This window comes from Halyomorpha halys, unplaced genomic scaffold (genome assembly GCF_000696795.3).
Source record: "Halyomorpha halys isolate HHAL.00 unplaced genomic scaffold, Hhal_1.1 Scaffold321.1, whole genome shotgun sequence".
Taxonomy (NCBI): Eukaryota; Metazoa; Arthropoda; class Insecta; order Hemiptera; family Pentatomidae; genus Halyomorpha; species Halyomorpha halys.
Window position 1 is genome coordinate 229,564 of NW_027115809.1, and position 25,497 is coordinate 255,060.

At 29.9% G+C, this 25,497-nt stretch overlaps 3 protein-coding genes across 9 annotated transcripts in view; 2 read left to right on the top strand and 1 right to left on the bottom strand.

Moving 5' to 3' along the window:
• Window positions 1-17,831, top strand: part of Lrrk (Leucine-rich repeat kinase) — a 26,100-nt gene extending 8,269 nt beyond the window's left edge. For all 4 annotated transcript variants that reach the window (XM_014421455.2, XM_014421458.3, XM_067052773.1 and 1 more), the window contains 9 exons: window positions 285-435; window positions 1,211-1,495; window positions 3,063-3,218; window positions 4,473-4,628; window positions 4,711-4,856; window positions 4,954-5,086; window positions 5,280-5,456; window positions 5,532-5,653; window positions 7,781-17,831. In XM_014421455.2, coding sequence (XP_014276941.1) covers window positions 285-435; window positions 1,211-1,495; window positions 3,063-3,218; window positions 4,473-4,628; window positions 4,711-4,856; window positions 4,954-5,086; window positions 5,280-5,456; window positions 5,532-5,653; window positions 7,781-12,812 — 6,358 coding nt within the window. In that variant the 3' untranslated portion in view covers window positions 12,813-17,831. The remainder of the gene's footprint in view (window positions 1-284; window positions 436-1,210; window positions 1,496-3,062; window positions 3,219-4,472; window positions 4,629-4,710; window positions 4,857-4,953; window positions 5,087-5,279; window positions 5,457-5,531; window positions 5,654-7,780) is intronic.
• A 1,804-nt stretch (window positions 17,832-19,635) lies between these two features.
• Window positions 19,636-23,091, bottom strand: LOC106681238 (uncharacterized). The gene is made up of 4 exons (XM_014421454.3): window positions 22,787-23,091; window positions 20,803-20,954; window positions 20,127-20,246; window positions 19,636-19,983 (listed from the first exon to the last, which is right to left on the bottom strand). Exons 1-4 carry the CDS (start codon window positions 22,866-22,868, stop codon window positions 19,771-19,773), a joined length of 567 nt encoding a protein of 188 aa, XP_014276940.1. The 5' UTR covers window positions 22,869-23,091; the 3' UTR covers window positions 19,636-19,770.
• Window positions 23,092-23,130: 39 nt separating this feature from the next.
• LOC106681237 (cell division cycle and apoptosis regulator protein 1) overlaps window positions 23,131-25,497 on the top strand; it is a 39,409-nt gene continuing 37,042 nt past the window's right edge. For 3 of the 4 annotated variants that reach the window (XM_014421449.3, XM_014421451.3, XM_014421452.3), the window contains exons 1-2: window positions 23,131-23,252; window positions 25,417-25,472. In XM_014421449.3, the coding sequence (XP_014276935.1) occupies window positions 25,424-25,472 (49 nt within the window). In that variant the 5' untranslated portion in view covers window positions 23,131-23,252; window positions 25,417-25,423. Of the gene's footprint in view, window positions 23,253-23,327; window positions 23,383-25,416; window positions 25,473-25,497 lie in introns of all 4 variants that reach the window. The other variant, XM_067052771.1, reaches the window with a different exon arrangement.

Sequence of the window (25,497 nt, forward strand, 5' to 3'; positions counted from 1 at the left end):
AAAAAAAAAATCTTAAAGATGTTTACAGAAAATGAAGGAATAGATTGAGATTCACTGACAACAATTTTCAATGTTCATTATAGTTTTTATTTTTTTCAATAAAATAAAAAAAAATAATTGAAAATTATGGATTTATGCACACAGAATTGAAAAAAAAAAGTAGGGACTTTCTGGACTGCCTGACGACTTCCCAAATATTTTATTTCTTATAATTATAGTAATCCCAAATTTAATTGGTAAAATAATTATAGAAATTTTTATTTTATTTAAAAATAAAATTTTAGCAGCCATGGTGAATGGGAATATGAGCTACCGTTTGATGTCAATTTTAAGGATGTAACTAGCCAAACACCTATATATATTGCGTGTCTTTTAGGAAATCATAAAATGGTGGAGATAATGTTGAAATTCAAAGTGAAAGCAGTAAGAGTTAAGGTTAGTTTTTATTTTATTTTTTCTTTTGGATATAGCAATCAAAAATTATCTATAGATTTGGTTCCTGATCTCCCAACTTTTCCTCAAATTGAATTTTTTCTTTTAAAAAAAATTTAAGAAGGCTCTGCTTAAAAAAGTCTCTTAAGTTAAAATGTGTTATAATTAAGACTTTATCTTTTAAGTATAAAGATCCTACTTTTATTTTGTAATAAATGAGTCCTCATGGTAGTGCTATTGAAAAATTTTATCAATTTTGTAATAATTAGAGAAATATAGTCCTATGTTTGTGCTGGCACGTTTTATTTGCTTGTGGTTTAGTGACGTGGCTATAATCTGATTTTTTTTTAATTTACCAATAGTTTTTTAAATGCTAAAATAATTTCAAAAAATTAATGACCTAATTAGCATGAGTTAAATAGGGATCTAGATGATAAATCTGTTTATAGATCGGAAATTAATGATTTCATCCATAAATGAGGCGAAAAGTAAATTTGCTCCCTAAGTGCTGCCATCGCTTGAAAAAAAAAATCACCAGAATTCAGTACATTAGCCTAGCCTTAAACTTACCTAATAACATAACAAAAACTTAAAAAAATGTTTATACCATTTAGATCAAAAGTAGAGAAAAAATTATTAAAATATTTTTCATTTATTGGGAAATTCAATTGAAATGAATCAACCAAAGTAGTGCCTACGGCGCTGAAATAAATGGTCTTCCAATATATACACTTATGACATAATGTAATTTCTATCATGGTTGTAATTGTATTTTAAGGAGGAAGAAGAAGAAAAGGAAAGAGATGAAAAGGCTGCTCTGCCATTAGGAACTAGGCGACGTATCTCAGACGGGATACAAACATTAATGACTAGACTGAGTTTAGGCTCAAGAGGTGGGCCCGAAGGATGTCCGACAGAGCGTCAACTGAGTCCCTGGGCCCTTGATGAAGCTTGTAATACAGAAGAAGAAACTGCTTTACACGCAGCTGTTAAAAATAATTATACTGAAATAGCCTCTTTGCTTTTAAGTGCTGGGGCGAATTCTAACCTTCATTCTCATACTGTAAGCTATAACAAATTCAATATGGTTACGCTTTTAAGAAATAAATTGGAATTTTTAAAAATATAAATGAGTTAAATTAGTAGATTAGTTGTAAGTGACAATTTCTTTCTTCTATAATTTTTTATTAATTTTAGAAACTTCATTAAATACAATCCTTACCCAGAAGTCCGTTACATCTACCATCATGGTATACTCCCCAAATAGTCCAATCATCATCTAAACCTGCAAAAAAAAAATTCACTTATTTATTTGCTGGCGTTTTGACCCCACTATGTAGTTCTTCATCACACCTAAAAATAAAAAAATACAAAGAAATCAGAGTCATAGTAATTCCACCCTTACTTTGACTCTACTTCCTTTGTATCTTATTAAGGGTCAAAGCATCTTCTGAAAGTTTAGAGGCAACTGAGTTATAGGAAATTAACGATCCCCCTCTCCCTTCATTTCACCGTTGAAACTGAAACCGATCCTGCCCTGATGCTTAATCACTCATTTGACATTGATCATAGCACTATTTTAGCCACTGTTTTTAACTACAAAAAGAGGCTTATCTCAAAATCGATTCACAAACACCTAGAACCACATCCTGTTAAGCAAAAAATTGATAAAAACTGTATCCCACAATACCTGTAGCCATTTAATTTCATGGTGTTTTTTATGTATTTATTTTAATTTTAATTCAACATAATAATTTACTCTATTTTTATCTATTTAAATTTAAAATGCTGAATTTAAGATATATTTATATTATACCCTCTCTCTCTCCCTCCCCACCATTGTTTACATCTGCATTGATCACATGAAGTATTTTCAATTTATTCTATTTCTTGTTACTCCCCTTTGTATCAGTATTACGTCTGATATTTCGTGATTGTTTTAGTCATTTTATTTAACCTTATACTTAGTTTAATTTGCAAAACACTGATTTTTTTAAGTTATTTTTTAACTCTTATTCATTCTCGTCTCTTTTACTTATCTCACTCTTCCGTACGTATTTTATTTTACTCATTTACTTGTCATGCTTACTTTTAATCACCTACGCTCATTTAAATTTCCATAAAATTATATACTTATTTTTCTATTAATTGATTCTTTACTCAAATTACTCTCTCTTACAGTACCTATCATTCTTTATGATAACATCCACTATTGCCTCAACATCATTCTATTTTCTCCTGGACTGATATGCTTGTAATCTCATAACCTCACACTTGCTAGTAAACTGTAAAAAATGAATTAATAGCTCAACTATTTCTAAATATTCTACATTGTTAGTTCCTTAATTATCATGTTAAACGAATAAATATTCTCCATTATAGCTCTGTATCTAATAATTATTTAGTTTGACAAATCTCTAGGAAGATAGTATAATATAGTAGTATATCAATATATTTTCTAAATTAGGGTGTTAGGCAATAAGTAAATTAGGATATGTATTAGTGTCTGATGGTACTCTGCATATATATATATATATATATATATTTGTTTACTTAATTTATATATTTTTTAGAAGAAAATCATATTATATTGTTTAAACTCTGTTTAATTATAAATTTTAATGTTTCAGGACTGCATTTGTTTAGTAGAGGCTTGTAAGCAAAGGAATATAACCATGGTCGACCTTCTTCTGCGCCATAATGCTCACGACCATGATTCAAAAGCTTTGTCGGTTGCAATCAGTAGTAAAGATGACATCCTAATAGCAAAACTACTCGCCATCAAGGTACTAATGGGTCAATCTATATCATCACCTTGACCTATACTATTTAGAATCTTCTTACCTTTGATTTTAAACCACCTTATATAACCTACATTGTTATTATTACTGTTTAATTGGATCCCAGCTGTCAACTACAGCTCACTCAGGAGGTTAAAAAACCTCAAACAGATACTTACCAGTCGGAAAATTAATATGAATAACTTTATAGTGTATGGTCACAATCGACCGTTTTGTCATTATATATAAATGAATGCATACCTACCCAACATGTCGGAAGTTTTTTGGAAGTAGTACTTTTTTATTGATATATTTTGTTGCCTTTATCCTATTCAGATATTACTTATCGTACATATATGTAATTCGTAGTATAGATCCCTTTTGCAGACCTTAGATCTTGACGGGGTTTTGAAAAAAATGTATATTTTAATTCTTACCCTCTTACATCTCAATTCTATTATGCAATGTGAAAATTCTTACCTAGGTATATTAGTCTATACTTTATACATAAATTGGATAAAAATAAGTGACCATAAAGTATATGAGGGCCACCCCTACTCTCAACTTTGGGAAATGGAAGCTCTTTCTCAGAAAATATTTGAAAATCAGGCTCCTTAAAAGTGTATTTTGATTCAATATTATTGTGCATTTGCCTGTCAAAACCTTTCAGCTAGGCACCCAAACATTTATATAACTAATAAAATAGTTCTGACAATAAATTGTCACAAAATATTTGTTTCCATTCCAAGGATACCACTAACAAAAGTATATGCAAATTAACTTTAATGAAAAAATTAAAGATAAATTAGAGAAAAGTTGAAGATAGACTGAACATCCAAAACATTGACAGGATTATTTTATTGATGTGAAATAAAATAGTAAAAAAGCTGGTTCATTTCCATGATTGTAGAAATCAGAAATATCGTCAAAAAAAGTAACATACTTGAAATATCCAATGGATGCAGGACTGCTGAAAAATTGTCTCTTTGGCTCGACTTATAACGGTTATGTTTAGTTCGGATCTCTTGCACTATTCTTTTTTGTTTTTAATTGATTGTTTTGTTAATAAAATTGTTTAAGTATGTTCTTATGTGGATATTATCATAATGATTATAAACACAATTAAGGATTTCAGAAGGAAAATATGTTGTTGGTTCTAACAACGTATATATATCTAACAACGTATTTTCCTTCTGAAATGCAGATATTTTCAGTTTTTCCAAAATTCATAGATAATTAAGGATTGTTTTAATTGTTTAGGCACATACCGATCCTGAGTACAACCTGAATAAAAAAGCTATAACAGAAGCTGTTAACAAAGGACTAAGCTTCACATCCCTCCTGGCCAATACTCCGGTTATGGTCAACTGGCATGGAGGCCAGGCTTCGCTTCCTTACATCAGATGTCAGTGGTTGGTAAGGAATCTTTCTCATCGCCTATGAAGTATCATTGATAACACTATTATTATTGTTATCTCTTTATTTATTTTGTCTCTAGGTTGGTGCCGCTCTACATGTGAATCCTAAATTAAAATTAAATCCTAAAAGTCAGGACATTGTTCTGTATGCTATTACGAGATTAGATCTTTCAAATAACTGTTTAGCTTGGGTTCCGCCTATTATTTTTCAACTTCAAAGTCTTAAGTAATTAAAAAAATGCTACTAATTGTGTTTATTTTTTAAATTATAATGAAGATCAATAAGTTAGCTTAACTAAGCATAAACTCATTACTTTTTGTAGGATCTTGAATATTGCTCAGAATAAAATTGAGAGATTACCAACTGTTGATGACTTTGATGATAGTTCTAAATTTAAAATGAAATACCAGAACAAAGGCTACTCAGCTCCATTTTTGGAAGAACTCTATTTACAGGTTGGTTAAATATTTTTTTGTTCAATAAGAAAAAAAAACATACTTGAATAGAAATGAATTCTTCAACAAAATTTTATGTTATTCAAGTATCTAGTTTTACCAACTTAAGTTGAACTAACTGAAACAAAACAATAAAGGATTTTTTATTTTTTAAGATATGAAAAGGAAAAATGTAGCCATTATCTATTTCTAGGACAATCGCCTGGATTTACTACCTGTTGAAATATTTTCTTTGCCATCCTTAAGTATTCTTGATGTTTCCAACAACAAACTGTCCAGCCTTCCTTATCAGATGTGGAAATCTCCTAAACTAAAAGAATTGAATGCTGCTTTTAACCTCTTGAAAGAATTACCAACCATGCCTTGTGAGGTATTGTAGCAATTATTAGGCTTGAATTGCACGTTTAAATACTTAATTTTTGAAATAATATTGTACCTTTTTTAGGAAATGAGTGAATGTGGCAGTGTTTGTTCTTTAGACTCTTCTAGAAGTGCTGATACAGACCTGGGGACTCCACAGGATATACCACAGGCATTTAATAATGCAGAGCAAGAAATATATTTACAGTAATTATTTATTTTTATGTGGTTTGTTTCAACAGAAAACTTTATTTCAGATGAATAACAATCTAATAGTGTTCGGAATGTGAAAAATAGAATTGCTTTATATAATTTTTTTTTCATAAATAATTGGAAAAAACAAAATAATAAATTTGAATTTCTTCAACTTAATTGCTTAAGATTGTGAAAATTTCATAAAAACTACCAATAGATCATTAATCTGAGATAGAATCTGTACCTGTATGAGTATTGTATCTATGGAGAAATAAAGACATAAGTGCTAATTCATGAATTGTAAAATATGCACATTAAAGTTTGTAAAATAATGTCTTTCAAGATAACGGATCCAAATTATGTAAACAAACTAAAATATTATCATACATATTTTTAATTAATGTGTATATTTTACCATTTATGATGTTTTTTGTTTATTTTTTGCAAAATCACCTCAAAGCAGTAAAATGAGCGTATATTGTTAGTTGACAATTGTCCCTAAAATTTTCATTATTTGCTAGATAGGAAAGGTAATTCTATCATTATAGTTTCTGATACAGTGATAATGGTATAAGAGCTGGTAAGAAAAAAAGGCAGTTTTTTCACCCCAATTTTTTATTACTTTTATGAAAAATATGTATAATTACTAGTCAAAACTGATGAGTCTGCCAAGTATAGGTAGGGGGAATAAAAAATGGGGGCTGTTTCAAAACCTTAAAAATATTAATTTTTCATTCGGAGCTCTACATCTGGAAAACTAACAACACTAGAAAACCTAAAAGGGTTTTATTTTTAAGTAGAGTAAATTTGTTAATATATGAGTCCTTATAGAGATATTTACGTCCAATAGTTCCCGAGATATAGCTTTTTAAAAAACAATATTTCATAAAAAATGTACTGAAAGATTAGTATTAAATGAATTTATTTTGAGAAACCTATATCTCAGGAACTATTTGACATATAGATACCTATTAGCACTCAAATTAAATCTAGTTTAATGTACTATAAAGTTTTTTATGACCTTTACCTTCGTAGGAATAGTAGTTTTCATGATATTTCTTAAAATAAATTGATTTATGGTTGTTCGGACAATAATAATAAAAACTTTATTTCAAAAACCATTAAACATATAGATGTCTGTCAGCACTCCAATTGAAGTTAGTTAAATTTACTATAAATAGTTTATAACGTTTATCTTTGAAGGAGTAGTAGTTTTTATGATATTCGCATATGAATATAAATTTGGCAAATGAAAATTTGTCCGAACCACTATTAATCAATTTATTTTAGCAAATATCATGAAAACTACCACTCCTGCGACGATAAATGTTTTAAACTACTTCATAGCCCTTTAAACTAGCTTTAATTTGAGTGCTAACAGACATCAGTACGTCAAAAAGTTTTTGAGATATAGATTTTTCAAAAAAAATTCACTAACTACTGATCTTTCAGTATGTTCTGTTCAACATTTTTATGAAATGTTGCTTTTTAAAAAGCTATATCTCGAGAACTATTGAACGTAAATTGCTCTATTAGGGCTTACATTTTAGCAAATTTACTTGAAATGATGTTCTCTTAGATTTTCTATTGTTGTTAGTTTTAAAGATATAGAGCTCCGAATGAATATGAATTATTTTAAGGTTTTTGAAATGCCGCCATTTTTTATTCCCTCTACGTATACTTGGCAGACTCATTCAATTTTGACTAGTAATTATAAATAGTTTTCATTAAAGTAATCAAAAATTGGAGTGAAATAACTGACTTTTTTCTCCTCTTGGGCTCTTGTACTATAATGTCATGTGTGAATGTCTTTTATGCCTATAGTTCCATATACTGCCTATAGTGCCTATAGTTACACTAGTTATATTAGGCTATAGTGCCTATACTGACACTTTTCACTAAAATCTGCTCAGAACTGACTATTCTAACCTTGTAGCACCAGGCGGAGGGGTCAAGAGTGGCCAATACCACATTTACATACCAACCAACTAATCAGAAATGGAGGTGACTTTCTGTAATAAAATATTATCAATTAACTCATTTTATGAGAAATTTGTACATATATCTTTGTTTCTCCAAAGGTGTGGTATATATTTTTTTAACCATTAATATGTTAGTTACATTTTGTTTTTTTTACAGGCAATATGAACTGGAGCATAAAAATTTATGGAACAAAAATGTTGAAGTAATTGAGCACTCTGTGGTGAATGATGGAGATAACGATTCTCAGTTTTGCCAGATCACGTGGTTAAATCTCGCTCACAATCAGTTTACTTCAGTTCCTCCACTCCTTCCATGTTTAGCAGTCAACCTTTCAAGACTCAATCTTTCATATAATCGATTAAGAAGTATGAGCCACATTACGTCATATCCTGCTACTCTCAAACAGCTTGAACTGTCAGGAAATCAGATATGTTGTTGGATGTCTTTGCCACAGGTAGATTGTTTAGATATGATGGAACAAGCAGCCATTGCTTGCTACGCACCTGCTCAAGGGTCTCGGCCCAGCAAATTAGCTCGTGGTAGATCATTTCGTAGCACCATACTTAATACTGTCTGTAGCCATAGGAGGCATTTAAGGTTAGATAACTTGCGTACATTGATTCTTGCTGATAATGCTATTACTCGTTTACAGTTAACTACTGATGATGATGGTTCAGCAGAAGCTGAAGATTGGGAAACAGTTGGAATGACTGCTACAAAATCTAAGCTCATGTTTCCAAATCTGAGCATGCTTGATTTGAGTAATAATCTCCTTAAAGAAATACCTCCTATCATTCACGAGCTCTCTAGCCTATCAGTTCTCAATGTGAGTGGAAATTGTGAGCTCTTAGATTTACCTCCTCAGATGGGTCTTTTGTCTCGATTGTGGAATCTGAACATGAAGGGTTGTAACCTTCAAGAACCACTAAAGTCAATGATAGAAAGTAAAAAATATAAAACAATGGATATCATAGGTTATTTAAAAAGTGTATTAGAAGATGCAAAACCATATGCTCGGATGAAACTTATGATAGTAGGAGTGCAAGGAATAGGAAAAACATCATTATTAGAGCAGTTAAGAAGTGAGGGTCATAAGAAGAAGCCAGTTGAACATTGGGCGAAAAGAATGGGAAATAAAAGCATCAATACCAAGAATAACAGGGGAACTAATTTATCAACAGTTGGTGTTGATATTGGTGATTGGACTTACGAAAAGAAAATCAGAGGGCAGTCTTCTTATGGCCCTGTAACTTTCAGAACATGGGACTTTGGAGGTCAGAGAGAATATTATGCTACTCATCAATATTTTTTATCTAAGAGGAGTTTGTACCTCGTTGTATGGAGAATACCAGATGGGCAAAAAGGCATATCAGAAATACTTCAATGGCTTGTCAATATTCAAGCTAGAGCTCCGAATTCTCCTGTTCTTATTGTAGGTACTCACTACGACATGATGCAGGAAAACTATCCAGCTTCTAGAGCTGAGGATCTGCAGCAGTCTATCAGGGAACGCTTTATCAATGTCGTCGATGCCGAGAAATGTGGGTTGCCTAGAGTCATTGACACAATAGAAGTAAGCTGTAAATCGAGACATAATATTAAGATACTTTGCAATCTTATTTATGATACTGTATTTAGTCTACGAAGTCCTGGAAGTAAGACTTTGCTGTTGCAACAATGTGTTCCTGCTAGTTACCTTGCTTTAGAAGATGTAATTGGTCAAATAGTTGCTGAACGGAGACAGGCCAAGCAAGATCCTGTCCTCACAACTGAACAATATCGCAATTTAGTCGTTAGTCATGCTACTAATCTAAGGGATGCAGCAGAACTTCATCAGGCTACTTTATTTCTTCATGAAAATGGTGTGTTGTTGCATTACGAAGACTCAACTTTAAAAGATCTTTACTTTTTAGACCCACAATGGCTATGTGATATGTTAGCGCATGTTGTAACTATTCGTGAGATAAATCCTTTTGCACGCAATGGTGTTATGAGACTTGATGATTTGAAACATGTATTTAAGTCTTCATGTTTAGGAGAAATGGATACAAAAGGTTATATAGTTCATCTTTTGAATAAATTTGAAGTTGCCTTAACTTGGGATAACAGGACCTTGCTAATACCTTCACTTCTTCCTACTGAAGATGACATATATACTCCGCCTGTGAGGGTGAAAATTCCAGTGAGATCTCGTGCTTGGGCTGTGAGAAACAAAAAAACCATAGTTAATGAGGAAAGTGAATGTGAACTAACATCACGTCATGATCCAGATGTTGCTATTCGAAGACTGCTTCTTATGTCATACGTTCCATCAGGTTTCTGGTCTCGACTGATCACTAGATTGTTAGCTGATGATATTATAATTCAAATTGTCAGAGAATTTTTTGTGGTTCCTAAAGAAGTTTCTCAAGATGCAAAGCTTGCCAGACTTTTAGATGTAAGGGCTGAATGGAGTTTATGGCAAACAGGAATGGAGCTACGATATGCTGACACACCATTGTTTTCGATGAAAGAGATTATACATTCAAATAATAATTCAGTTGATTATCAGTCCTTGAGACTTCAAATCAAACAGGAAGGGAATTGGACAGATGTTAATCTGCGAGGTGTTTGTCTTATTGAATTGTACCTCCCTTTAGATACCCTTGTAATAAAAAGACCAGTCATGGAAACTGGTTCGGTAATAGGCTACCAAGCAATAGTCTTAGAGCCTTCACCTCAAAAATCTGCTCACCTCCTAGCTTTAGCAACTGATCATATAGATACCCTTCTTGAAGACTGGTATCCTACCCTTGGAACAAGATTCGTCCATACTTCAGAAGGTAAATTATTAGTTACAAGAATTGTACCTTGTCCTACATGTTTATCCCAAGCCTATCATCAAGAAAAATTGGTGGAGGAAGTAGAAGTGATAGATGTTGTAAGAATATCTCAGGAAAGTGATAAAGATAGTGGTCATCCCGACAGTCCATCTTCTAGTTGCAAGAATTCTGAAGAAGGTCCTAATCTGAGAACTTTAGGACCACAATATAGTTGGATGGTTGAAGAGTGTATTTTAGCTGCCATTGAGAAAAAAATTCTTCGTTGTCCAACACATGGTGAAATTTCATTGGCTCATGTTGCTCCAGATATGTTGTTCTTAGATGTTGGTGAGCAATATCTCATAAGCAGTAATTATGTGTTGAGAGGACGTCTCTTAGGCAGGGGAGCTTTCGGTTTTGTTTTTCAAGGTTCCTGTACTTCTCGGACTACTGGAACTAAAATGTCTGTAGCCATTAAAGCTATACAGCCAGTAGCACCACCTTCCGGGGCATCTAATTCAGCAATAATTGCTTATAAGAATGCACAGGTAAAATGGGAAAGAGATCCCATCCAGCATGCAAGTAAAGCTTATTCCACAGCAAGGCAGGAACTTGGAATACTTCTTAATGTTAGGCATTCGAATATAGTCCCTCTCATAGGAATTTGTATTGATCCCTTATGCTTAGTTCTTGCATTAGCTCCTATGGGAGCCCTCCACGCAGTATTAAAAAATTACAGACGTTGTGCTGCATCACTACACGCAAATACACTTCAGGGCATTGTTTTGCAAACAGCAAAAGCATTAGAATACCTTCACCAACAACACATCATTTATAGAGACTTAAAATCAGAAAATGTGCTCGTTTGGTCAATGCCTGCTCCTTTTCAAGCTCATTCTGAAGTTGAAGTTCACATCAAGTTAGCAGACTATGGTATCAGTCGTCTGACACTCCCCTCAGGTACAAAAGGTTTTGGTGGTACAGAAGGATTTATGGCCCCAGAAATTATGAAATACAATGGAGAAGAAGAATATAATGAAAAAGTTGACTGTTTTTCTTTTGGGATGTTCATTTATGAGTTAGTGACTCTTCATCAACCGTTTGAAAGTCATGAATCTGTAAAAGAGTACATTCTTGAAGGTGGTAGGCCTGCATTGACTCATCGAGAAACCTCCTGGCCTACAAATATATTAGATTTGATGGTCTTATGTTGGAGCCATCAACCTTGTGATCGGCCTACTGCTTCACAAATAGTCAGCATTTCGTCTGCTCCCGAGTTCACTCATCTCTATGATGTTGTTTCCTTGCGCACAACAGCCAATATTCTTTCTTATGCTTGCACACCAATTATTAATTCAGACTACACTTATCACAGTGTGTGGCTAGGATGTTCAGATGGCTTAGTTTATCAGCTTTTAGCCACTGACCACACTTGGCTTCAATGTTGCAGTCTAACACCTCTTTCTGTAACAGCTACTGCTGCTGCTGTTGTCCATGATACCATATGGATAGGTGATGAATATTCTTGCATTTATGCTTATTCTGTTTGTGGATCAAAAAGGCTGTGGTGGTACAGAATGGTAGAAGGTGAAGATCGAAGTCCGGTGCTTCGTTTATTATGGTTAGAGCCGTTACAAAGATTAGCTATAGCACTTGGAAGCGGTAGAATATTCCTTGTTACGGATACACCCCCTACTACTTCTTCAATGGCAGAAGGATCATTTGTGCTGACTGAGTTGGGCTCTGCTACATTACTTCATGATATGATCGCTTTATATGTTAATAACAATATAGTACAGTTGTGGTGTGGTGAAGGCAATGGTGCAATGTCTATTTATACCATTGAAGACAATATTGTCACAAACTATGAGACTGTTAACCATTATAATCCTGTAATATCTAATGTGGATGTAGTTCAGCTTGTAGCTGACAACCAATATATATGGACATATGTTTATCCTGGTTGTATTGTGTATCAATGGGATGGTGTTAGTAAGCATATACTGCATAAGTTGGATTGCTCAAAACTTGTACCATGTTCTGAGAGTTTGAAATCTATAAGTATTGATGAACATTTAAGTCCTGGGAGATGCCAGGTAACAAGTCTTTGTGTGTTAGGTAAAGAATTGTACATAGGAACTACATGGGGCTGCATGGTTGTCGCGGAAACATGGTCTCTTCGTCCCATTACAGTATTTCGTCCGTATGAAGGAGAACTTTCAGCTATTCTTTCTTTTCCCTCTGCTCAACCTCCTATCATAGCAACTTTCGGAAGGGGTTATCGAGAATTAATTTCTAGGTATAAAGAAAACTATATCATAGATAATATAGATTCAAATCATATTTACCCTATAATATGGTCAACTCAGTCATGGGTTCCACCTTAATTGAAATAATAGGAAAGAAAAATTTAATTAATTGTTACGAATTTACTAGTCCAGTATTTTATTTCATGGTACAAATGGTGACCTTACTGCCGATAAGGCTGTATCACTGCCATCATAGTCTAGCAGATTTTAAGTATTTTCCTAGTTTTATGTGCTATACTATAGTTAGTACTTGAAGACTTTGAAATGGATAAAAGGTATGAAAAGATTTTTATTATAGAATATTTGGTGGCCAGCAGAATTTCAGTTTTCAATGATATTGAGTTACTAACAGTTCCCAGTAATTTTTTGTCACTATGGTAGAAAAATCTATAACGATCCCATAAGTTTAAAATAATTTCTATTTCTATAATTGCCATTGATTTGAAAATAATTTAGGGATTAATTATGTACAAAAGTAAGAAATGTCCTCCTACATCCACTGACTCTCAATCATCTTGTCAGTTACTTACATATTGGACCCAAACCAAAGATTAAATATGAAGGTCATATATTTCATTTTATTTATTAAGGACATGGTGGCTAACAACCATTTAAAAAAAAGATCGATCTAGACAAATGTAGAGCTGGGCTAAAATTATGACTAAATTGTTATAGATATTTCACTTATCTATGTACAGAATATATAGTATAGGGAAGTATTGCAATTATAAAAAATTTCGAATTCGAGTTTTTGACAGGAATACACCTTTTAAGGTCTCCTGGATCCAAGTTAGTTAACCAAGTCTCTCAAAATAGTCTCCATGTATGAACAATCTAGCTCAAAAACAAAGTATTATGGAACTAAAATTACATATTTAACGCTTTTATATTCCTGGTATCTTATAACTTTTTTGATAAAATAGACTAACGGAAAGTGTGATGTCCTAAATTTGATTTTTTTTTAAAAATGGCTCTAACGATTTTGATTAAACTTTGTATGTCGGTGAATAATCTAGTGACCTTTTATATCAGCTAATCATTGAAATAGTCTGACATAGCTTAAATGACAAACTTTCAAAACTCTTTAATTTTGTTTATTTGAAATGTTAACCATTTTGTATCGTTAATAGCAATAAAAATAAACAGCAGTTTAGAGGCGTTATGTTCTGTTATTGTAGCTAGGAACATAGCTGATATTTTTCACATGTACCCTTATATTTTGCACAAGAAACCTTAAAATACAAATTTTTCAGTATCAGAAAAATTAAAATTTATTGTATGAAATTGACCACTTGGAGGGTAAGTGGTAAGTGAAAGTTCTGTGGCATGCACACTACGCACTGTTTATTAATGGTTCATTAATAAATAAACATTGTATCCATGACAATTTAGTTATAATTTTAGTAATAATTAATTTTTATCTGGCTTTTGGCAAATGCAAGTGTGCCTTCAAAAAATCACACTTTTAATGAGTAATAGTTTCTTTAATATAATTTTATTTTCAACTGAATGAGATGGGAACTGAGATGTTTTATTTTATTTTTAAATGTTCAAACTAGAATATACAATGCCATTAATAAAATGTTCAATTGAAATTCAATGAGGCAACTGCTGGGATTAAGTGGTAGTGTTGTATTACAAGACTTAAATTATGTGAGGTTTCCATTTGTATGATATTCATTCGTAATGTAGGTCACACTGAGTCTTTCAGTTAATTAATAGTGAAATTTGTGTACCTAAAATCTTTTGATTTAAGTATAAATTGACAACTATGTATCGTATACTATACAATATATAAGTATACATAATACTAGGAAATTAGTTTGAATTAAATAACATTTTAATAAATGTAATTAAATGCATGTGATATAGGCTATATGTCAAAAGAAAAACTATCAATGCTTTATTTATATTATTTAAGCTTAGAAACTTGACACAACCAATTTTATTCCTTGTTTTTAGAAAAATACCTGCACGTGTTTCATTAGGTTTGCTAAATTAATAACATCGTTTCACTCAAGGAAAATTGGAAAGGCCTTATCATTTTTAGCTTTTTTTTAAAACATTAATAAAAGTATTTTTTTATTTTTGGCATAAATTGTCTAATCTTTTTTTTTTACTTTATTTTTCATTATCATTAGTTTGAGGAAAAAAATTCTGATTGATGGAATTTTTTGTTTGCAATAGGATTGACTAAAAATAAAGAAACTTGTGAGCAGTTTATATATTCTTTAGTGAAAATAATGATTTATTTTAATATATATTTGATAGTTACAATTTCATAAATTAATTGTTAATTACCATTTCTTCACTTAAGTGACTACAAAGATTTTGACCCTAACTGTACATGAAATTGGAACTTTTGTGCTCCGTTGATTTATGATATAATTTTTCCTTTATGAATTATACGCATTTTTCTGATTGGTTAATAAAAGTATAAATTTTGGTCTAGTAAAATTACTCATAAATGCTATATAAAATTGAAGACTTCCCTCTAAAAAGATTTTAACATTTCTTCTTACTTTTTTGGAATAAAAAAAGTCTTACCTTTGGCCAAATTAACATATTTTCAGATTCTGCGCCTATAGACCCTTTGTTAATGATTAAAGACTGATCCATTGCTATCTTCATGTCTGGCACCAGTCAAATGAGGTCAGAAGCTTTTTATACAGAAAAATCATTTTGTTAATTTTTACAGTTTAAACTTTGTCAGATCCCATACTGTTTATAATAAACTATTTATTTTTATCTAATCAGATTCATAATCAACCTTTCGTTTTCTTATTTTCTGAATTCATTTTAACTAGAACGAACTAAATTTAAAGTGAACTATACATTTCCCTACCTCCTTTACCTTTACTGCTAGATTTACTCAGAAAATTATATATTTTTATTCCAAAGAACATTTTGAAATTGAAAAAATTTATCAAAACTTTTTAACCCAGCTTATAATGGTTACTTTATTAATTCAAGAGTTGGTATTTTTAATTTCTTTAAAACACGTTTTCTTGATGAGATGTGCTATTAAGACTGACTCTGTTACTTCAATGAAGAATTGTGGTTACCAATAATTCTCTATAATTTTTTTTTTGTAAATGAAATTGTCTAGTATATCGTTATCTGGCTTTCATACGTACTTTTTTATGACATAACTGAATTTAAACAATCAAGCCAGTTGCTGAGTCAAGATTTAACTTAGAACTAGGGCCAACTCTGAATCCAGCGAATGGTCCTTAATATAATTTTGAAATTCAAAGAGTATTTTGTTTAATTAATTTTAATATTATTAATTAGCAGAGATAATTTACTTGAATGGAAATCAGTACATGACTTGAAAGAATATTTTTCAAAGCTTTTATTACAATGTAAATATTCTGTAGATATTAATATAATTATTTCATCTCAAGTCAAACTTTTATTGTTTGATGTATAAAGGTTGTAAATATTTCACTTTTTTTAATATATATAAAATCAGATTACCTTAAATTTTATTATATTTAAGATAATGATTTTCATATCATACTATTTATATAGACAACTATATTTAACAGAGTTTATGATTGTTATAATTTCCACTTGTTCTCTAACTTATATTGTAATATGTTGTGATTAAGAGTAAAATAATAATCAGTTTTCATAATTTTTATTTTTAAAACTGATAACTTATTGTTACAGAGGATCCATATATCATTAATATCATATATGTTGGTCTCACACAAAATCCATTTAATATTTCACTGTTTGGTATTTAATACATATTTTATTAATTTTAGTTTAGACTTATTTAAATTTTAACATTTTAATGACTGATATTGTTTGTATAAATAATTTGTTTTAACCAAAGTAATATTATTTTTATGGTCTTGCCTTGAGCATTTCAAGTGTTTCATTATTAAAGCTATATTTATGGATGCTCCTAAGGAATCCCTTGTGAAATGTTTTCTTAAAATACTACATACCTATAACAAAATTTTGTTCAATAAACTGTCCTTTTATTTATAGAAATTCCTTTGGAACTTTTGCTTTCTTAGGAAAGGATAGAGTAGTAATTATAAAATTAAACTTTTATTAAGAGAAGCCAAAGGTGTACATTTAACAGAAACTTTTTATAAAATGTTTGTTAGGAGTGTTCATAAATATGGCTCCTAGTTTCTCCTTCAATTTAATCTTTGAGAAAATAAATATTCCATACAATATCACAGATATTATCTCTACTTCGTAGTTTTTCTTGTTTCTTTTTATAATTTCTTAAAAATAATTTACTTTATAAAACTGTTTCTCTTATTAAAAAAATAGTACAGCACATTCTCAATAATTCAAACCCATTGCTACAGGGGAGCAAGAACTCATTTATTTTTTAATTTCGAGAGAACTTCTTCACTGCTTTTCTTTGATTTTTTTTTCAGTATAAAATTTTACTAATAAATTTTTTTTTAAAAAATATAGCAATACATCATTTTGAATACATGGATGTTCTCCAAGAGGGTGGGAATAAACTGTATATGTATGGAATTTTTATTATGTTGAATTTATTCACTAGTTTTTATATCTGTAGTTCTCAGTGGAATTAAATGCTTTTTGGCAGGACTAAGTACTACTATTATTGATAAAACAGTTTTATTGCTTTTTTTTAAAATGTAAATAACTATGAAATGTGATATTAATTTATATTTTAATGATAAAGCAGTATTTTAAAAATATATTGTGACTCCTTCCTCAGTATAAAGTCCGCTAAGTTTAATTGAGATGATTATTGCTATTAATTTTATGGATAAGTAATGTATTATTCCTGAAGAAAACAAATTCAATAGTTTTTTTTTTCACTTGTGATATGCTTATTGTGGTTATTCCATCTTTCAATATTCATCTTTATCATTGTAATGTTCATCAATTTGTTTTTTAATATTGAATACCTAGTCAGTTAAAAAAAATTAATTTCTATGAAAGACAAAGCACATACACTTTATTCTATAATCCAAATAATTTTTACTATCTTTGTTTAACAATTGTTCATATTAACTGTGTAAAGTATGAATTATTATGAGCACAATGTTTTATGATCTAATGCGCTTGTTAAATAAAGTTTTTATTTTTTTACTCGCAATTTATTCAATAGTTCATGAAATATATAATGAAAAAAATCAACAATTACCCCATTTTCCTGACAACAATTATTATTTAAGAATAATTGGCTTTGGTAACATCATATGTGAATTATCTGTACTTTACTTTCACATCTTTAAAACTGAACTGGTATTAATGAACCACCAAAAATAATATGTAAAATAAAGTCGAGATTTTCATAGATAGCACAACTGCAATACATCTTTCATTGCCCTATATGCATGATACAAAAAAAATTATAAACAACTTAAGGACAGTTGACAGGATCAAGGTCTACTACCTCCAATTTCTAATAACTTTAGAATATATATATATATGACCTGGGATCTAATAGGTACCCTAGAAAGCAGATTTGAGAGAAAAGTCCTCCATACTATTACAGAAGTGATCTAGGATCTGAGCCTTAAAACGTGGAGGATAACTTACTGTGAACTGCTTGCAAAGATAATGTCAGTCGATATCTCATGAAAAGAAGGCAAGGAGGTTGAGATGGGGAAGACATGTGGCTCAAAGTAATCCATAAGGATGCCTCTACGCAACAATGAATGCCGCAATAGTTGGCAAGAGACCACAAGGAAGGCAATAAACCAGATGGACAGACTATTATATTCCTTTGCTATTAGAGTGAAAAAATTTAACAATCATTCACTTTTATATACAGTAGCAGAGTTTGAGATTCACTATAAATGTTTTTACATTATCAGTTGATCATTTGTCTTTGTTTCTTTTTATTTCGAACTGTTTGCTAAAATTCTGGATAAAATCATTAAAAACAAAAGATAAGAATAGTTTTGTAGCAAGACAAAACAAGATTAATCTTCAGAAGACACAAAGGGGAGGTACCAGTTATGTATTTTGTTAATTTTAAAACTCTTAAAGGAGTTCAAATAACTAAGTCTCGCAAAACAGTCTGTGGACAGCCTAGCTCAAAAACGAAAAGTCGTACAAACCTGAATTACAGATGTAGTGTACGTATTTTCCTGGGATGTTACAGCAACTTGTTTGTTAAAATTGATCTACCAGAAGTGCCACTGTAGAGAATTTAATTAATTAAATTTGTTAAACCAATGTACAATTAATTGCTCTTTAACAGTAGAATTACTGCAATGTAGAATTAATTGCTCTTTAACAGTAGATAAGTCTTATCCTCATTGAAATATTCTAACAGAACTTCAATGATAAATTTTTTTAAAAAAATCGACCTCAAATGTACCTTTAGTTTTGTTGCTCTTTTAAAATAAATAACCAATTCACAGTATTAACTATAATAAAAATGGATAAATACAAAATATAAACAATTGAAGGAGAGAAAAGGAAAATACATACATGAGTTCTAATTGGAAATAGGTGACAGTGCTAGATCTCTTCAGATCGCAATTATACGTACAGAGCTTTGTTTACCAGTTCTTTTGTTAAACTGTTATATTCTTGGTACGAAAAAAAGTTGATATTTGTTATTTTCACCTTGAGAAACCCTAAAATACAAATTTTCATAATAGTTGTGTAATGCGCCATTGCTTAGTTAGATTTCCTTAAAGGGCCAAGACAGACGGAGTTAAGATTTGACAAACTGTCATTATTGAAAAAATAAACAGTTCTAGCAAAATCTAGTTTATCTTTATTTAAATAAAAATCGTGAAAACAGAATAATAATTAAAATCATTATTTGTTGTTCTTGATATGTCATCTGAAAATATAAAAAATTTAAGAACTTAATTTTAATGAATACATGACTGTGGATGATCAATACAGGATATTTTTCTGTCATGGGCTAGTCAATAAAACAAAACAAAAAGTTTGTTTCAAAGTTAATTTATACAATATTTAATTACATGATTATTTATAAAATAGTTCATTTATTACAACTAATAATACTTTACATAAATAAAACTTCTATTCCATTTAAACAAAATTACTTGATAGACATATTATCAAAGGACTGCTCTAGGTGGCTCTGTTGAATGGCTTCGGAGAAGAGATCGTTAGCCAGATGGAAGTTATCTGACAGTTGAGATACACTAATGTCTATTTCTTTAAAATTATTTTGCAATTCTGAAATATCTGTGTCAGCAAAAACCTGAATCTCGACTTCTGCTTTTATCAGTTCCTTCATATAAATGTCTAACTAAAATAATAAGAGAAAATTGTGTAATTAGAATTTGAAAAAAATTATTAACATCAAAGTACTTTAGACTTACATAAGTAAACTAACAATAATCTAAAAGTATAGAAAGGCAAAACAATTTTAATACAAATTTCTAAACTTACTGCAGCAGATCGTAATTGTAAATCTTTTATTTCTTGTTCTAAATTGGATATATCTGATTTTGATTCATTAGTTAAAATTTCTGTTAAGTATGGCAATTTAAGAGAATCTTTGATTAATTCCTGAAAACAAATTTAAAATCTGTAAATGGTACTATCATGGTAACTTGATTATTATTGTTAATTTATTCAAACCAAATTTTTCCTGTAGTCCAATAATTAATTTTGTGAAAGAAGTTCAGCGTTTCTTATTTATTCATTTTCTTCAAAAATAAATTTTATAAATTTAAATGAAATTTCGTCTTCGTTGTTGCATTTATTGTAATTTCTACTTTTTTTCGATTTATTTAACTTAAATATACAAATTTATGGATTCATCATTAAATATGCAAAATAAAACTTGGTTAATTGCATTTGTGTAAACTGCAGTTCAACAAAAATGTAGATTTTTTGATCAGCAGTTAAAAAAAAATATGCAAACAAATGTTAGAATAGAGAAGTAATGAGAAATAATAATATAGCAGAGTTAGGAATCCTCTTGAAATGACTAATGATTTTACTTAATCCAGTACACTATAATCTCTTAACAGCAAACATAGCTGCTATATTTACTGACAGTAAAAATAAATAAAATTTCAACTTTAATACAAGAAATGAACTTAAGTTCCATTGGAATTACCTCCATCTCCATTTTATGGTTTTCAATAGCTTCCAAATAATATTTTTCTACTTCTGCAAACTCTTTATCATTACATGAACCAAACTTATTAGAAAGTTTTTTTTTACTGTCTTCTACAGCAGCATCGACCAAATCTTCAATACAACCCTTAACTAAACATAACATAATCTTATTTAATTTTTTTATGATTATGAAATAATTGTAATAAAATAACAATCAAAGAAAATTATTTTCAATACTGTATATACCAAAACAGTACAATAGAAAACTAAGTAGTTAAAAAATTCAAATCATATATTCGAGAAGATGGTTGGGGGGTGCGGTCAAAATAAAACACAAATAAGTTGATGTAACTTATTTAATCGTGCCAACATTTCGGCTAGAATTTCTAGCCTTCTTCAGGGCTAAGAACAGAACAAGAAAATAACCAATGAATACAGAAAATTTAAAAAAATATATAAACTGAATGACAAAGTAAATAATTTTACAGAATGGAATTAATAAAATTAAGTGATGAGAGAAGTGGAAAATAAAATGTATACATAGGTAATTGAATAAGTAGGTAAAATAACATAATTAAGGAAATAAAATAAAAATTAAGTTATATAAGATTTTTTTTTCTATTCATTTCTTTTGTTAAACTTTACTTATATTTTGCCTCTGTATCTATTATTATGGTTACATATATTTTCTTTCTCTCGATTTTATTTTTCTTTCCATAATTTTAATTTTTAAATTATTAATAACTAATATATTCATATTTCTTTGCATTATATAATTTCATTTTTATTTCCTTATTTATGTTTTCCATCTACTTATTCAATTACCTATGAATACATTTTATTTTCCACTTCTCTCATCACTTAATTTTATTAATTCCATTCTGTAAAATTATTTACTTTATGTCATTCAGTTTATATTTTATTTTCTGTATTCATTGGTTGTTATCTTGTTATCTGTTCTTAGCCCTGATGAAGGCTAGAAATTCTAGACGAAACGTTGGCACGATAAAATAATTTACATCAACTTATTTGTTTTATTTTGACCACACCCTCAACCATCTTCTCGTATAAGTCATCCAGGTCAACTATCTCTCATAATTATTTCAAATTATATATTCTTTCAAAAAGATTTTTTTGAAAAATTTAGTCAGTGATTTCTTTGTTTATTTCTTCCCTATCTGTTTTTGGATACCTCAAGAGATCTCTTGTCATCTACTTCTACATTAATTGTTGTACTTAACATTAAGTACAGATTTTAGACAAAAGCTCATCTTCAACACTTAGACTAATTGTTGCAAGAAAGATTCCCTAATTCTTGGTTTCAGTTTTCCTCCATTTTTTAAAATGTGATCCCACCTCATTTCAGAATTTTCTTTCAAATTTCATCAGTATTTTGTAGAATAATTAGAGATTATTCATCACTAAATAGTAACAGCACTCAATTCACACACAAGTTACTATTTTACTTGGAGTCTTTTTCTCAGAAACTCTCTTTTCACTTTCATAGTATTACCCATAAATTTTCAAAGAGCTTGAAGTGCACCTTAGTGCACTATGAATTGGTAAATTTAGGAAAAGTATAGGATTCATTTTCCTTATTTAATAAACCATACTTAGAATTATTAATCATATATTACAGACAAATTCTTTTTTACCATTAAAACAGAATATCTTTTAATACATGAAACTCGGCCTTTTTTGACTGAATGAGGAAAAACTGTTTTCTATAATCATGTTGAATAACAAGAAAAATCATTATTACTATGCTACCATATTATGTCATTCAATTCTTCATGACAAATAAAAATATAATATAATGAAAATCCAAAATAAACAAGTCTGCAATTGAAGTTTCTCCAATATTCCTACTTTATTTACTGAAAAATACCCGTTTCTCAGTTAAAACTCATAACTAATCATTAAATGATGGAATGTTTATACTTCATTGTAAATATAAGCAGTAATATTTTTAAAAACAAAACCTTCATCAATAACTTCAGGGGCAGTAAAGCCATAAAAGTCAAACTCCAACTCATTTCTATAAAAATCTTCAAGATAAGTCATTATGACTTTCGGTTTTGGCCACAAAAATAAAACAATGATCTGACAAATAACAATAATCTTAACATACAATTTAACCAAAGTTAACTTAATTGAAGGTTACACTAAACTTCTATCCACCGCCAAAACCGATGTCAATGTGGTATGAATCCCGTTCAGAAAAATACTATTTGACATCCCTATATTTACTGAATTGAGAATATCCAAAAATAATATTGGTAAATAAATATTTGGCAAAATATAAAAAATCATAATAAAGTTAACATTTAAACCTATATGGACACTATCAAAGATTTTGTTGAGAAAATACACGACTGAGGTTTTAGGGACGCCATTGGTTTAGTTCTCTCCGGTTTCGTTATTTTTTTTTTGTGGATTTTTATTGAAGTAAGTGATTGATTTTTACGTTATGTGAAGTTTTATTATATTTGTATTTTCTATAATCAGAGTGATTTATTTCAGTCCCTGACTTTTCATTTTAGTACTGTGTACCATGATGTTCTCTAGATTTCTCCAAGTATGTTTAACCCACTTTTTCAAATTTACTTTATTTTAAATGACCACATTACAATGATGTTCTTAGTGAGTCTGGGACATAGGATTACATCAAACACTCAATGCAATCTCTGATTCTGTTGGAACTTAAACTACTCTGTTATCACTTTAACAGTTTGAGAAATCTAGAATGTCCCCTTGCCTTAGCTTTTAACATTTATCAAAGTCTGTCCTAGATCTTTCAGTCTGTGCCTACAGTTAATGTTTATTAGTCTATTTATTTTTCGGTTCCGTGAGCCTCAAATTAATTTCTGTCCTTAATGATCTCTTTGATAAGCATAATTTGATAATATTATGTTTTTGTTGCCAATGAATGTGTTGCCTACCTCTCTTTTTCAGACAAACTTTTACTCATATATTAGTAAGCTATGCTCTTAAACACTAGTACTGTTATATACTAATATGATTAGTTGTAGTTATTTTCGTTGTCACATGTTTGGTTTAGTTTCTCTGTTAGTCTTTTCACTTATATTCTTATTAACTAGACAAATGATTTGGGAGACTTTCCATGGCTTCAACCTTTTCTTAGCTCTTGATTATCCTAATGTGGTTTCATTTGTGAATTAATAGACTATGTATCTATATCTAATAATAATAAAAAACAATATAAGATCTCTAGCATGGACTGCCACTCATCTTCCTTGTTTTGATGAAATTATCGATGGATTTATTAACCGTACAAAGCTTTCTTTAAATATGAACAATTAATTTTGTCAATCCCAGAATCTTCCTCCTAGATATTAAATGTTAATTTACATAGTTTCATGTTATAAGAGTAAACTTAAGTTCTTGATTATTGTATCAATATTTGTTTATATTTAATAAGGTCACATTGTGTGTGTGAGTGTGTATATATATTATCTATAATGTCTTAGTATCCAAATTGACCGAAAATATTTTTGAAGATAACAGTAATTTCTAGGATTAGTCTAATATTTTTTTTTTTTTAGGTTTTTATAGAATGGAACTGTTTTGTATGCCTTTCTATTGGACATAATGTCTAATATATACATTTAGAAGCTATTATCAATTTAATTCTTACGTCAATATCTCAGTTAATTTAAAAGTTTACAAGACCCAATGTTAGATAAAATAGTGTAGATGTTCTTCTTAAGGAAAGCAGTGTTTCTGTTATTAATCAATTTAATTTCTGTTATAAATCTCAATTTCTATCACTAAGTGGATGGTATGTTGCACTGAATGGTATGTTGCATCAGCGATGGCGAACCTTTTTGAGACGGGTAAAATTTTGTTCACTATTTTTTTTAGTACTAGCTCATGGGTCACTAAGTGTTTGAATGAAAAAGGGATAAACAAGATTACATAAAATATGTATTATGAAATATTATTTATTAATATATTTATATATGTATCCATTTCTATAAATGTATAACAAAGTATAAACATAAAATATTTAATGAGAAATCCGTTGCTGTTGATTGGCAGATAATTTTTTATAAAAAATTAATTTATAAAAACCAATGAGTGGGTGTTAAAAAGCTTGTGTGGGTCAACACCTGACCAACGGGTCATAGGTTTGCCATCCCTCTTGTAGGTAGATAGCAAGGTATAATCAGGTTTTAAAGTAACATGCCTCCAAGGATCTTAATTTAGTTATAAGTCATTTTGCTCATAGATCAGTTAGCTATTTTTTATTTAGTTATCTTTGCTATTATATTTAAATATATTTATTTTTCCTTTCGATTTTGAACATTTTTCATTATTCCCATTGTTCCGGCAAAGGAATCCTTGTTAGTGAAGGTTGAAAAGAAGAAACCTATCTATAACCATCCTTAGTTACAGGGGTACACACAATCTAGTTTTCAATTGTTACTTTTTAGATCCTTATTTTATTTAAAACAGATTGTCACAAATTGCTTTTAATGGTGATTTGCTATAATTACCTGTTTTGAATTTCCCGTCTTATGCTGGTTTGATTGTTGTGACAATCATTAATTAATCGTTTTTCTCTTTAGTTAATAAATGTTATTTTCAGGTTTGAAATGTCACAATATGGAAATTCTCCTAAAACTCCACCTTGGGTCAGATCAGGTATTTTAATCAAAACAATGTTTTT